General features: G+C 41.9%; 1 protein-coding gene across 4 annotated transcripts in view; it reads right to left on the bottom strand.

The window, feature by feature from the left end:
- Positions 1 to 14,441, bottom strand: part of LOC121312979 (sterol regulatory element-binding protein cleavage-activating protein-like) — a 66,826-nt gene that overhangs the window by 18,801 nt on the left and 33,584 nt on the right. For all 4 annotated transcript variants that reach the window (XM_041245029.1, XM_041245032.1, XM_041245030.1 and 1 more), the window contains exons 3-11: positions 11,250 to 11,379; positions 10,629 to 10,786; positions 10,037 to 10,257; positions 9,542 to 9,647; positions 9,065 to 9,237; positions 8,411 to 8,537; positions 5,461 to 5,573; positions 628 to 722; positions 295 to 393 (exon numbers count right to left, since the gene is read on the bottom strand). In XM_041245029.1, the coding sequence (XP_041100963.1) occupies positions 295 to 393; positions 628 to 722; positions 5,461 to 5,573; positions 8,411 to 8,537; positions 9,065 to 9,237; positions 9,542 to 9,647; positions 10,037 to 10,257; positions 10,629 to 10,786; positions 11,250 to 11,379 (1,222 nt within the window). The remainder of the gene's footprint in view (positions 1 to 294; positions 394 to 627; positions 723 to 5,460; positions 5,574 to 8,410; positions 8,538 to 9,064; positions 9,238 to 9,541; positions 9,648 to 10,036; positions 10,258 to 10,628; positions 10,787 to 11,249; positions 11,380 to 14,441) is intronic.

Genomic DNA, 14,441 nt, shown 5'->3' on the forward strand with positions numbered 1-14,441 from the left:
TTCAATGAACAGCCTACTGAATGGTTGAATATTAACACAATTGAATTACATTTTGTTAGAATGATGCATATTTCTGTAGGTTTAGCATTGCCAGGTGATCGCCACAATAATGAAAGTTGCATCTAAAATAATTTATTTTAAAAATAATTGTTCATGTTTAAAAAGATAAGTTTACAGATACAAAGCTATAACCTCATAATGAAGGTTTTGTCAGGTTTTCCTATCTTGCAAGGACTTTTTTTAACCCTATAGGTACTAAAGGTGCATGCGTACACGCACACACACTTCTTTTACCTCCATACGTCGGATATCGATGGAGAGGACGGTAGTGAAGAAAAACATCTGCAGGAAGAAATCTGAGACTAGGCCAACCACAGCAAACAGGCAGAACTCCTGGGGAGGCACACACAGTTACAAAACTTCATAACGACATTTATAAAAGAAAAAGAGGCCATTCGGCCCATTAGTGCTTGGCCAGTTAAATGAATGGTTGTTGTTCAACTCCGATCTATTTCGAGCTAATTTTGGAAATGGAGGATAAGGAAACAGGAGGTCTGTTCCAGGCAGCTGCAGATATATTCAGGTATCAATAACACATTCAACTCATAAGACATACTGGTAGGTTACCTGGATAGCCGGGACAAGAGTGAAATAGCCAATCAGGATGATGCCCAGCTCTGTGGCCATGTTCTTCATAATGGACCAGCTCTCGTTGCTCAGACCTGGAGGGAGGAGATTCAGCGTGAAGGAGTGTTCTCACCGGACATGACCGGAGCAGACTCCTTGCACATCGCTTTTGTGTTGCCGCTGACCCCTTTCACACCGAAAATGGCAAGGGGTAAAGCAGGTGGGTGGCCTGTTATGAATATCACACATGTATGTATTGAATGCAGGATTCACAAGCAGCATAGATGACAGAACTGGGGGAATTATTATTTTTTTGTTAATTTTTTTTTTTTTAAATGTATACATTTTAAAAGGAATTAGTTGTTGTGGTGAATTACTGTGGTGACCGGTACTATGTAATTACACAGACTCTCTTTTTTACTTTTTAAGTTAATATATATATATATATATTATATATATATATATATATATATATATATATATATATATATATATATATATACACATACACACACACACACATATATATATATACACACACACATACACACACACACACACACACACACACACACACACACACAGTGCCTATAGAAAGTCTACACCTCCTTGAACTTTTTTCGCATTTTGTTCTGTCAGTGACTCAGAGTTTCATGCATGTAAAGCATGTAAATAAGGATTTTTTTCTGCTTATCTACACACCATACTCCTCACTTTTACAAAGAAAAAAGTTTTATTGAGAAAAAAATCATATTATAAGAATATAAAACTGAAAGATCAAAATTGGATAATTCTTCCCCCCCTAAGTTAATACTTGGTGGAAGCACCTGTGGCAGCAATTACAGCTTTGAATCTATTGGGATAGGTTTCTACCAACTTTGTACACCTAGATTTGGCAATATTTGACCATTCTCTTTACAAATCTGTTCAAGCTCTGTCAAGTTCCTTGGGGAGCGTTGATGAACATCAATTTTCAAGTCATGCCACAAATTTTCGATTGGATTTAGGTCGGGGCTCTGACTGGGCTACTCAAGGACATTTACCTTTTTGTTCCTTAGCCACTCCAATGTAGCTTTGGCTGTGTGCTTTGCGTCGTTGTCATGCTGAAAGGCGAACACAGTTCCTGCTTTCTTGCAGAGTGCAGCAGATTTTCCTCAACGACTTCTCTGTACTTTGCTCCATTCATTTTCCCTTCTATCCTGACAAGTGCCCCTGTCCCTGCTGATGAGAAACCTGCCCATAACATGACGCTGCCACCACCATGCTTCACTGTAGGGATGGTGCTCTTTGGGCGATGCGCTGTGTTGGTTTTGCACCAAACATAACACTTTGCATTTAGGCCAAAAAGTTCCATTTTAGTTTCATCAGACCACAAAACATTTTGTCACATGGCTACAGAATCTCCCAAGTGGTTTTTTTGTATACTTCAAATGGGATTCAAGGTGGGCTTTCTTGAGTAATGGCTTCCTTCTTGCCACCCTACCATACAGGCCAGATTTGTGGAGTGCTTGGGACATTGTTGTCACATGCACACTTTGACCAGTCTTTGGCCATAAAAGCCTGTAGCTTTTGCAAAGTTGCCATTGGCCTCTTGGTAGCCTCTCTGATCAGTCTCCTTCTTGCTCGGTCATCCAGTTTGGAGGGACGGCCTGATCTAGGCAGGGTCTTCGTGGTGCCATACACCTTCCATTTCTTAATAATTGTCTTGACCATGCTCCAAGGGATATTCAAGTCTTTCATATTTTTTTTTATACTCATCCCCTGATCTGCACCTTTCAATAACTTTGTCTCAGAGTTCTTCTGAAAGCGCCTTGGTGCTCATGGTTGAGTCTTTGCTTTGAAATGCACTACCCAGCAGAGGGAACCTACAGGAACTGCTGAATTTATCCTGAAATCATGTGAATCACAACAATTTAACACAGGTGGAGGGCACTTAACTTGAAGGTTACTGGTGACTGGTTACACCTGTGCTAAGTTAGGATTGCTATTACAAGGGAGGTGGACACTTATCCAACCAAGCAATTTCAGTTTTTATTTTTAATTAATTTTCTGCAAATTTCTAGAATCTTTTTTTCACTTGGAAGTTGTGGGGTAGGATGTGTAGATAAATGAAAAAAAAAACCACTATTTTAATGCCTTTTAATTCCAGGCTATAAAAAGAAAAAAAAGGTGAAAAATTTGAAAGGGGGTGTAGACTTTCTACAGGCACTGTACATTAAAATGGGCTAATTTGATTTGTTGGGGTATTCAAAGTTTTTCTGTTAGTCATTTAACAGTTACATGAGTTGTGTAGGATCTCATGTTGCTACTTCAGCTACTAAACTAAATATTTTCCAAAATTAACAGGGGAAAATACCTTTATTTTTTTTTTTAAACAGAGGAGAGCTCTCTAGCCATACACTAATGAAGGTCCATGAGAACTGAAACATGTTCGTGTTTGTTTGTCTGTTTACTTGAAATAAAATAAAAAAGTTGAATTTGAACAGCTCTGGATGCTCGGACACGTATCAACTTTTCTTCCTCCATCTTGTTTGTTCGAACTGTGAGGGCCGTCTTCTCTTGGGGAACTTTTACCTGATTGGCTGCTGGTAGTATGCGCCCCGCCTTCGTTGTGAATTCCTTGATTGAAAACAATAGCTTCTACATTTTTTGCCACGCGCCCTGGTTCTACGTTGCGTTTTGTGTCTAGTTGCGTATACTGCAATTGTTCAGAGGCTGACAATGCTAATTATGTCTTTAATCCTTACCTACCTAAGCCCTTAGCAATATCCGCTAAATAACAAACTAATACAAAGGAAAGAAATGAGCTCCTGTCTTTTTTTCCCCTCCACAGTTAAAAAACTTTCAATGCTACAAAAGGAAAGCTACTGCCACATTCCAGATGGAGATACAGAATTACTGGCAGTTTTGCTTTGAAATAATAATCCTGCAGCCCTTAGCAATGCCAAGGCGTTTGATACCATGTGTGAGGGATTCCAAGGCATATTTATTCCTCATATTTCAATGGCCAGCTTGTGGCCGTGCGGCATCGCAATACCGGCTTTGCCAAAATCCATCAAACTAAATTACTTAAATAAATCACCCAAACTGCTTAATTGCACTTGCATAAACATATGGCTCTGTGGGTGAAAAATAATCATTGTGAGTAAAAACAGGGTTTGTTCCGCAGGGCATACGTTATCCCTCACTCTGACCTACCCTCTCATCACTGAAGAGGTTTTCTGGTTCAGAGTAAAAGTAGTTCAGAGATCCATGAGCACACAGAGACTGTAGGGGGCATGCTCGGCCAACGGAAATCCAAGCAATGCACTGAGTCTGTGTGTGAGTTCCCTCTTACCTTTGGACCCCCTATCTGCTTTATCTCACTCAGCTCCCCCACTCCAAAAAAAAATAAAACCCAGTGTAACGAATACAACCTGTAGTTAGGTTTTCAATATCGACGGAAAGAGCGCTGTTACTGACACACTGCAACATTATGGCAGATAAAACTACATAAAATGACCCATTCACTGTAGACATCACACTGTATAAACACTGCTGCTGACCTGACCTCTATATTTATATGCATATCTTTGACAATTTCTAAATTCTAAACAATCAACATTTTCAAAACAATTAAACTGTTACCATCCCTAATTAGCATTGTCCTAACTTATTTTGTACATGCTGTTATGCACTACTCTGACAGCCACCGAGTACTGTGCAATGCAGATTTTCTTTCATTCTTTATTAACTGACAATCCTATTTAAATCTCACAGCACAGTTTACTATAGCGTGTAATTGAACAGAAAACAGATCGAGCTGGATTTTATAATTTGTATACCATCAATAAGTCAATATATAAATGAGTCACAGGACTTTAAACAGACATTATCCATCCTAGAACCCTGTATTATATAGCTCATTTTCAGTTAGAGTAAAATCAAAACCTCCACCAAATAACCTAACAAAATCAAAACCCACTCATCAGTTCCATTTAATTCAGAGAAGTGAATGTAAAGAGATTAACTTGAAGACCTTGATGTATCTGGCACAGTGCATTTATTAGCCTGCAGGAATAAACCTGGTGACACCTGGACTCTTGAACTCATTATCAGCAGTGACACTGCAAAGGGAAGTCCCTCGCAACTTCTGGAAAAAGCATCCTACACAGCTTTAGCAAGAGAGCTGACCCAGTTCTCTACTGTACTGTATTGTCCGTGGGTAAAGCAACAATAAATATGAGTGCCTTAGCTCGTGGTTAGAGTGCTGGGCTGCAGTGTGGAAGGGAGGGGGTTTGAGGAGCTCGTGGTTAGAGTGCTGGGCTGCAGTGTGGAAGGGAGGGGGTTTGAGGAGCTCGTGGTTAGAGTGCTGGGCTGCAGTGTGGAAGGGAGGGGGTTTGAGGAGCTCGTGGTTAGAGTGCTGGGCTGCAGTGTGGAAGGGAGGGGGTTTGAGGAGCTCGTGGTTAGAATGCTGGGCTGCAGTGTGGAAAGGAGGGGAGGTTGAGCTCGTGGTTAGAATGCTGGGCTGCAGTGTGGAAGGGAGGGGGTTTGAGGAGCTCGTGGTTAGAGTGCTGGGCTGCAGTGTGGAAGGCAGTGGGTTTGAGTAGCTCAGTGGTTAGAGTGCTGGGCTGCAGTGTGGAAGGGAGGGGGTTTGAGGAGCTCGTGGTTAGAGTGCTGGGCTGCAGTGTGGAAGGGAGGGGGTGTTGAGGAGCTCGTGGTTAGAGTGCTGGGCTGCAGTGTGGAAGGGAGGGGAGGTTGAGGAGTTCAGTGGTTACAGAAAGTGTTGGGTTGCTTCACAATTCAGTGTAAGTCTGTGCTGTGTACATGTGCTGCAACAGCCTCGTCTCTCACCTTGTGCAATGCGCAGCTTGACCTCCAGGTCGACAGGGGTGGACACCACAGACTTGGTGAGGACCAGCACGTTCTCCAGGCCGATCACAACCACTAGGTAGGGGAAGATCTCCCTGTAGAGAGAGAGCGAGACCGACAGCGAGAGAGAGAAAGGGATGGGAAGTTACTGAGTGTTGTGGCCCCGGTGTGTTCCCAAGAACTTGCTGCATGAGAACGCTGCATAGTACTGTGCTGCCTCCATATTTCAATTTGGTTTATGCACTGTTAGGCAGGCAAGTTGACTGTAAACTGTATAAGTCCTATATTTCCCTGTATAAGAGCCCGTCAGTAATTTTCAATACATTTTTTTTGAAGTGAAAGTCAGATAATAAAAAGGGAGCAATAAAGAGGAAGTGATGAGTGTGTGTAAATCAAATGAAGCCAAAAGAACACAAACACTTTGATATTCCGTACTGCCAAGCCAGTACGGAATATCAAATAGGAACATTAGTGGAAAGCGAAAAGGTGCAGATTTTGAAGATTGGTCGCTTGTAGCCACCTCGCTGTAAGAAAAAAAGCAGCAGTTACTTTGTTGTCCTGTCCTTGGACTAAGGACTCGTTATCTGCTTTTATCGTTCAATGTCTGGTCACCAGCAGCAGCATCTAACAGTATGACAGTTAATTTACTAGAACGGCTTTGAGACACACAGCAGGATGTGTGTATATGTGTTAGAGAAGGTCAGTTATACGTAATAAAGCCTTAATAAAAAAACAGAAATAAAAAAAAAAACAGATTTGCAGCCTTGAAGGTGTACAGACAAGTGTTTCTTGCCCTGGCAGGCGATTCGTGGGAGCTCAGTGGTGCAACAACCTCACCCCATCTGTCACCTAGCAACACAGGACGACGTCATAGCGTTTCTGATCTGATCATTAGTAAACGATGGACTCTGAGTGCGCGCTCTATTAACTGAATCGGAAATTACTACCAGCATAACAATGACATCTACTTTAAAGACAATCTAATTTTCATGTTTTAGATTTTTGCTTAGGTACGGTTTTTGAAAAATAAAATCTTTTTTAGCCAATGTTTACCTTTTGAATGCTCTCTGTGAATACAGTTTGCTCTAACTTTGGCTGGATAAGTAGCAGAGACCAGAAAGACTACAACTATACTGAAAGTAGAAACCTGTTACTTTTTTATTTTATTTAATGCAATTCAAGATATTTGCAAATCCTACATTTGGGGTGATGGGAGCAAGGTAGTATTTGCTGCATAACAATGATCATAAATAGACCTTACGCAGAATGCAGTGTCTGTCAGTGATAATGTACCTGGATTTATAGTGACAAGAATCAATGAGGGCCCCCGCATGCAAGGTCAAGAGCGAGCCTGGAGTTTTCATCGATCCATGGGGTTTAAATTAATAATTTGCAAATGATTAGTGGGACAGACCATAAACTTGGGATTGCTTTATCAGGAATTGATAACATGGGGCCATGACTAAGCAGTTTTGTGTTTTTTTGTGGTAACTAGACCAGTATTCCAATATTCATCAATGTTCATTGATAAATAAAGCACCCAGTGGTTTTGTCTTCAAATTCAGAGCCTTCTTTGTTAAATGGCATTGACTAGCCTTTTCTCTTCTATATTACTGCATTTCTGTGTGCTCAGAAACAGCTTCTATTTGTGTTTATTTGGAGTGAATGACATAAAAGTAGCCAGCTCACATTAGAACTGCTTCCTCGTGTGCAGGTGTATCAAGATCGGGCCTGTGTGCAAATATTATCCTCTTCTATCAAACTCATTGATTGATACGTTTATATGTATTACTGTAGTGGTGCACAAAGTGTGGGTTATATAGCACAGGTGATGTAAACTGTGTATATATTTGTATTTAGGCACAGGGATTGCACAATCACGTCATGCGCAGATTAAAATGGGTATTTGTACGGGGGCAGGGGAAGTGCACAATTAGTCCACATGCAGACTGTGCCGAGATTCATGTGAATGATTGATTAGCAATCAAGTCTCGGCACAGTTGTATAATACAATGAATTGTTTCACGCACACAGGGTTGGGTATACAGTGAGGAGGGAGGAGAGAGGAGAGAATTAATAACAGCTGCTACTCATATTGAAGGACCAGCACGATGCTGGTTTGTTTGTTTCGTCCCGTTTGGGAGAGAGTTTGTTTTGTTTTGTTTGTTCAGTGTGTTTCGGTTTTGTTAAATCTTTTTATTTATAATAAACCGGCACAAGCAGTGCATTCACATTCACTAAACAGACTGTGTTCATTCAGTTCCTGGTCTGATGTCACTAGCAAAGCCATCCTGTTCATATACCTGCATTTACCAGTAAGTTCCTATAAATCATGATATTAACCGGTAAAGGTCTAAAAAGCAATCTATGTCCTCATAATTTCTGACATTTACCACCTTATTTGGTAAATACTGATATTTACCGGTAAAAATGTAACAGTAAGTAGTGGGGTTCCGAAAAATATAGCATTAAACATGCCCAGATGTTGTTACAACTGCTTAAATAACGTACCTGTAATTGTTATTTTCGTTGTTAACATCCTGACAACTCCTTACACTTATACTTTAAAGTCTGTCTCAAAGCTCTTTAAAAACATTTTTTAGCATGAAAATGATTTTATGGCTGTGCATGTTTCTTACTCTGACATAATGTTTTCCTCACCCCAAGCCAAGCTACCCCTTAGCAATCATTTTGAATTAGCTGGAAAAGAAAAGCAAAAGGAAATTAAGCTCTCAGAAGCTTAAGAGAGCCTGTGAGTCCTTCCTGGAACCCAGAAATGTCCTCTGGTAAAGGTGTGTAAAAAGGGCCTCACATGTGACCGAGTGATCAGCGGAACTTGAAAAGCATTTACAAAATGTACAGCACCACTGCTGCGGCCTTTGCTATTTAAAGAAAGTGTTGTAATGAATGGTAATTAAAAGACAGGACCTACCCTCCGTTGAGTGTGGGCGTGAGTCCGAAGAGCGTGCAGAGACCCACCGACATGAGCAGAGAGCTCAGCACCGTCACCACAGCCGCCAAGGCCAGACCCCACTTGGACTTCACCATGTCGATCTTCCCTGTGACAAACACACACACACACACACACACTCAGCACCGGAGCAGCACACTCCCCACACAACACAAAGTACCCCTGTGATACCAGATCCCAGGACTCAGCACCACCACGGCTCACTTCTCCCTTGTCTGTTTAGCTACTGCATTTTGGAATACTTATTTTGGAGTATTAAGGCTCATTTATAAATACTAAATAAAATGGGGCCATATTTGGGGAAATCTTCTATGAAGAGACCATCCCAGTTTACCTTTACAAGCAAGGGATACAAGAGATGTATACTGTTTGGTACATTATGCTAGTTTAGTAATTTGTACATTGCGTGTCCTGTAGTTGAAGAATATGCTTCAAAATTGAACTCAGAGTAAATCAAACCCAAATGTAATATATACGATGAAAGCAAAGGGGATACTGGTGAGGAATACCCATGTGTTTAGAAGTACACGTACATGAAGAGGATGCTGTATAGTATGTGAGAGTGTCTGAGGGTGTGTGAGGGTGAGGGTAAATATGAGGTTGAGGAATACCCACGTGTTGAGAAGTAAATGTAAGCGAAGAGGATGATGTATGTGGTAACGAGGGGGATGAGCTCCACGATGCCGATCTCTTCTTTGAAGTGGACATGAACCATCTGGTCCTCGCGCAGGCTGCAGTTCACACTGGGGTGGAGCTGCTTGAGCCGGGAGCGCAGACTACTCAGGAACCTGGGGACAGGAGGAGAGGAGAGGGTGAGAGGGACTGGCACTCCAGGGCATTAACCTCAACCAGCTGTGACATGACTGTTTACTAAAATGACAAGTTACACCAGCTTCTGAAGTTCAAGAACAATGTGTGTGTGTGTGTGAGGCATTCTTTTGAATTCAGCTTTTCTGTTCTTTGGAGTTGGAATCAGGAATCATAAGGTATAATATAATGAAAGTCAATAAACAGTAATGCGTAGGTGTGTGTGCTTGTGTGTGCATGCGGGTGTGTGCCTCTGCTGCATGCATGCAGCTTGTTTCCGCTCACCTGGCATGGTAGCTCTGCAATGCGATGGTGACAGTGTAGGACACTACCCGCTTCCTGTTGTACAGACTCAACCCACTGTACTTCCCTGGAACTCCAAACAACAAATCTGAAACACGCAGATTGTCAGTACAGTGGCAAAACACACACCGATTGTCAATACTGCTACAACATACAGACTATCAATACACTACAAAAACACACACAGACTCTCAACACCGCTACAAATCACACGCAATCACAAAACTGCTACAACATAAACACACAAACTGTCAATACTGCTATAAAACACATGCATAATGTCAATGTTATTGTCAACGCACAGACTTTCACATACTGCGTACATTATGAATATCTTTGACAATTGTTAAACAAACTATCGGAACATTCTAAATGTTCACACTTGGAAATTGTTTGACCTATAAATGCTAAACTATTAACATCCCTAATTTGAACTGAACCTAATTTTCCCTGCTCTGTGGCGCCCCCTGTCTATACCTTTGACTGTGGCAGAGGTGTGCAGGCCCTTGGGCTCGTGCTGGTGCACGGTGCGGATGATGTCAGCGTCGGAGTCGAATCGCTCACGCTCATTCTGCCAGAAGTTTCCAGGAGAGATGAGCAGGCAGCCATGCTCCGGGAGCTGGCTCTGCACCTTCTTCAGTCCGGACAGTAAGTCTGTCACCTGGAGACACAGCTCCTCCAGGCTGCGAGAGCCGGTACTGCGGGGTGAAGGGTGAAAGGGTGAGAGGGTGGAGCATATCTATTACAGTATTTGAGATGTGCTGTTGGCAGGCAATTGTGTTACCTGTCTCTCTCACCACAGTTGTGGATGATACTTTAAACACAGCACAGAAACTAGGACCAGAGGACAGTTGAAAATTAAGTGGAGACTGACTTATGACAGAGGGAAGGAGACACTTCTTCACACAGAGAGTAGTGAGGGTACAGAATGGACTACTTTGTTATGTTGTTGATTCTTTAAGACCACATCTTGACAACGTTTTGAGATCAATCAGCTACTAGGAACCGGACGAGCTTAGATTGGCCTCTCTTTCATAACATGTTCTTCCGAGTCATGTTGTGGGGTTACCTGTCTCTGTGCACATGGTTGCGAATCTCCTCCACAAGCTGGAAAACCTGTGCCAGTGGAGAGCGAAAGATGTCCACAGGAAGGAGGCTCTGGTCCCACGGAGACACCACGGCCTTCACTAGGACCTGCTGGATATAGGCCACCGGCGGACCCACGTACTGCAGACACAGAACAAGAGAGAATACATTCACAAACTTCCTCCTGTATGGGAGACAAACAAGTAGGGCCACAGCATTTGATGAAGAACCGAGTGCACATAAGATCTAGACGGAGGCTAACCAAGGTTTTTAAATCAATTTTCTTACCCCAAGCAGGATTATCTTTTCTTCTGTTAAATATTATTTGGTTTTGTGCTTGTATTTGTAAACTTAATTTGAAATAAAACACAGTGATTATGCCATTAAGTAATCTTGCAATATACTTCTAAAAATGACATGTTACTGGCTGGAAAAGCCGACTGGAATCCATGTTAACCCTATCGGCAGAAGCTTGAAGTAATGTTCCCCTTTGGTAGGATGGAAAAATTAAAATGCCTTACAAAAAAAAAAAAAAAACAAACACACACGACATATGACTACCAAATGGTAGTTAATTCCCCCAAATAAACAGATGGGGTCTCACCCAGTCTGGCCTGTCGCTGGGGTCCGCCTGTAGGGGGTGGGGGTCGGAGGGGGGAGGACTGTAGTCCCGCACGGCTGTCGTGTACTCCTCTGGGCCAGTCCCGGGCAGAGGCAGCTTCAGAAGAGGGTAGCTGGAAAGGGAGAGAGGAAGACCATCAGAAACTGCAGATATAATCAGTGCACTATGGGTCATTCCATTGTTCCTTTGGACAAACTTCAAGTTCAATATTACGAATAATTTGTGCTAAAGAATGTCCTTAGCAAGATTCATCACAAATAGATAAGTAGTTCTCTTCTTATATATAGGAATTTTGTTAGACATACCTACATAAGTAGGTATAGATCCTTGGGGTGAGAATTCCAGGTGAAACATATTGAAAGACTTAAGCACTACACATTTACAGTACACTGAGCAACTCATGGCTTCCAAGGCTGTGGGGTAACAAGGGGGAGTGACTGACATTCTGAACTCTCAACTTAGAATGTGTGTGGAACCACTCCCCACCTCCCCAACCCCCCACAAAGTAATGTATGTGAATACTGCATGCCTGTTATTAAGGAATTGCTAGCTACTGGACTCTGCCTTTAGAGGGCAGGTACCCACAGTTAGAGCACAGAGAGTGCTCTCATTCTACAGCTTTAGAAAAAAAGCACCATTGACATTCCCACAAAGTGGATATAAAAATACATACCCTGGCACATTCCAGAGTAGTTATTTTTACAGGATATCCCATGGGTCTAAATCAATGTAGATACAATAAACCCATTCTTCCAATAAATCAAGTGCTGGTTCTCAAGGGTTTGGTTTAAATCTTCAATACAATACAGCATTGTGAGGATACAAGGGGTCTGTTTTTAACAGTTACAGAGGTTTACAAGGAGCAATGCAACACAGTCATTAAGGTTCCTTAAAGCCACATTCTAGTTTACTGTGGTTTGATGTCACACTGCTGGATACTGGCAACAAGGTCAGGCTGCCTTCTTCCTGGATTGTGATCTGCTCAGACTTTCAGTAGCCTGAGTTCAAAGCCCACCTGTTAGGTTACTCACTGTGCAGCCTTAGCGCTGGACCTGCGGTCAGACTAGAAGAATTTACAATTGCAATTCACTGTCGAAAGCTGTTCTATCCCTCATTTCCAGAACAGAGTTCTTTCACTCCAAACCCTCTCCACTGAGATCCAGTGTTTTATGCAACAGAAACCGAGGCACAGGGCACCCAAGCAGCACCAAACAGTAGAATCAACATGTGAATGGAGTCTAGACCAGTCGCACAGCTCCACCCACAACACAACTTGTTGTCAAGGCAACTCCTTCAACACCATAGGACCCCTTTCAAAATATTGACACAGTTTTCTGCAACCGAGTCCATGTTTTGAAATTTGGGTAGGTACAGTAGTTCATCTGTTCATTTTAAATGTCTTTATTTACATTTTTTAATTTTTTTTAAAGCAAAAGGTCTACGTTTGCTACACTAGCTACTCTGGAAAGTTGTGTAATTCAACAACCATGTTGCAAAAACATTTTTTTGGTTCATTTCAATGAATTTTGCCTGGTGTAGTGTATCAGTAAAGATCAAAACAAGTTTCTGTCCTGCTTAAAATGCAATGATGAAGAGAGTGAATTGATGGATTTGACTACCTTGAATTTTTTTATTTGTTGAATTAGGTGTGATGAGTCAAAGGGGTTTCCGTTTGTAATTCAGTCTCCCGGCAGTAGAATGCACCAAGCTAATTTGGGACTTCCCTTACCATGATCACATGACCATGACAGAAGTCACCTTGGTGAGGGGTGGAAGTGTGAGTATGTAGGTCCCGGTCACTCGAGTCAAGTGAATTGTAGCTACACTTGTCAGTTTGGGATTGGTGTTCCACTGACTACAGGGGCGGGGCTTTGCATAGTAAAAGGTATGCGCTACTGTGTTCCAGTTGGTCTTTGAAATACAGGCGGGGTTACGGGGCTGGAGGGAGTAAGAAAGCAGTATGATGGCTGATCCACAGAGGACTGAGAAGGTGAAAGGTGCACGGAAGAATATTATTTTTGTTTGATATAGCGCTCCCTCCCTCACGCCAGTCATTTTTTCATGTAACAAATTAAAATAATTTTATTTTTTCATGTATTTACTCACACGTCTCACATTAAGATTATCCTATCATCAAGTATCTGAAGTGATGGGTGCAATATTAAGAAAGTAATTAAAAGTAATAGAAAAAACACAAACCAGGGACCACAAAAATGAAGTACTAGGCTCCATTAAAGCTAGGGAACACAAGAACGAGTCACAAAGATCCTTAAACAATTAGGTCCCTTGACTCGCTGGTTGTTCTTTGTGTAGGTAAGTCTGGGTGATACTGTATATAGAATGTACTTTTCACACACACTTTGTGTCTGTCGTACAAACAGTGCAAGAGAAAGTACACTCAACTTAATTGGAGGTAGCTATCAAACACTACTAAACATATTAAAAGTAATTCAATCAAAAAATAATAATAATAAAACTGATATTAATGTACTTGGTCTGTTTTTTAAAAACCCTGTTGTGGTTCTAAGAATGCTTTGTCATTGACATTCTGAGTGCGAGATCTACACTCTTGGCAAAATGTGAAAGTGTAGCTAATGCTAATAGGTTCCAATGGGGACCTGCCTTATAATGGATTGTGGATTGTGGCTAACCCACCCTTCCAGGGAGTTACACAAGCAGAGCCCAGCCTAAAGCCTGAACAGCGTGCCTGTTTGAAGAAAAGCGAGTGTTTACTTGGTGTTTCATCAGCTCTCCCTCCAGACAGTGCTGCAGGGAGTTCAGGGTCTAGACAGTATACACTCTTCTCAGCTCCTCTCTCAAGTGGTTTGGTGCTGCTTTGACTGTACTCTTGTTCATGACAGGCAGGCAGGTGGTTGAGGTAAGAAACAAAAACAGCAACACCACAACCACGCAAGGATATCGGCTCTCTTTACAACTCTAAGAACTGCGTGAAGACAGAAAGCTGCTCTTAAGAAATTGTTTGTTTTCTTACATAGCTATTGCAGCAGCCTTTACGTTTACTTAAAAGAAAACAAGCATTGCTGGAACAAATGTTTGCCCATCCTACTCCTATGTAGGGCAATCACCACCAAAAATGCATTTTATATTAAATATCTAGAGCAGCTTTACTGAGAGTTCTGGCTAGCCAATCAAAAGAGTTGCCATGACAGACAA

This window comes from Polyodon spathula, chromosome 3 (genome assembly GCF_017654505.1).
Source record: "Polyodon spathula isolate WHYD16114869_AA chromosome 3, ASM1765450v1, whole genome shotgun sequence".
Classification (NCBI taxonomy): Eukaryota; Metazoa; Chordata; class Actinopteri; order Acipenseriformes; family Polyodontidae; genus Polyodon; species Polyodon spathula.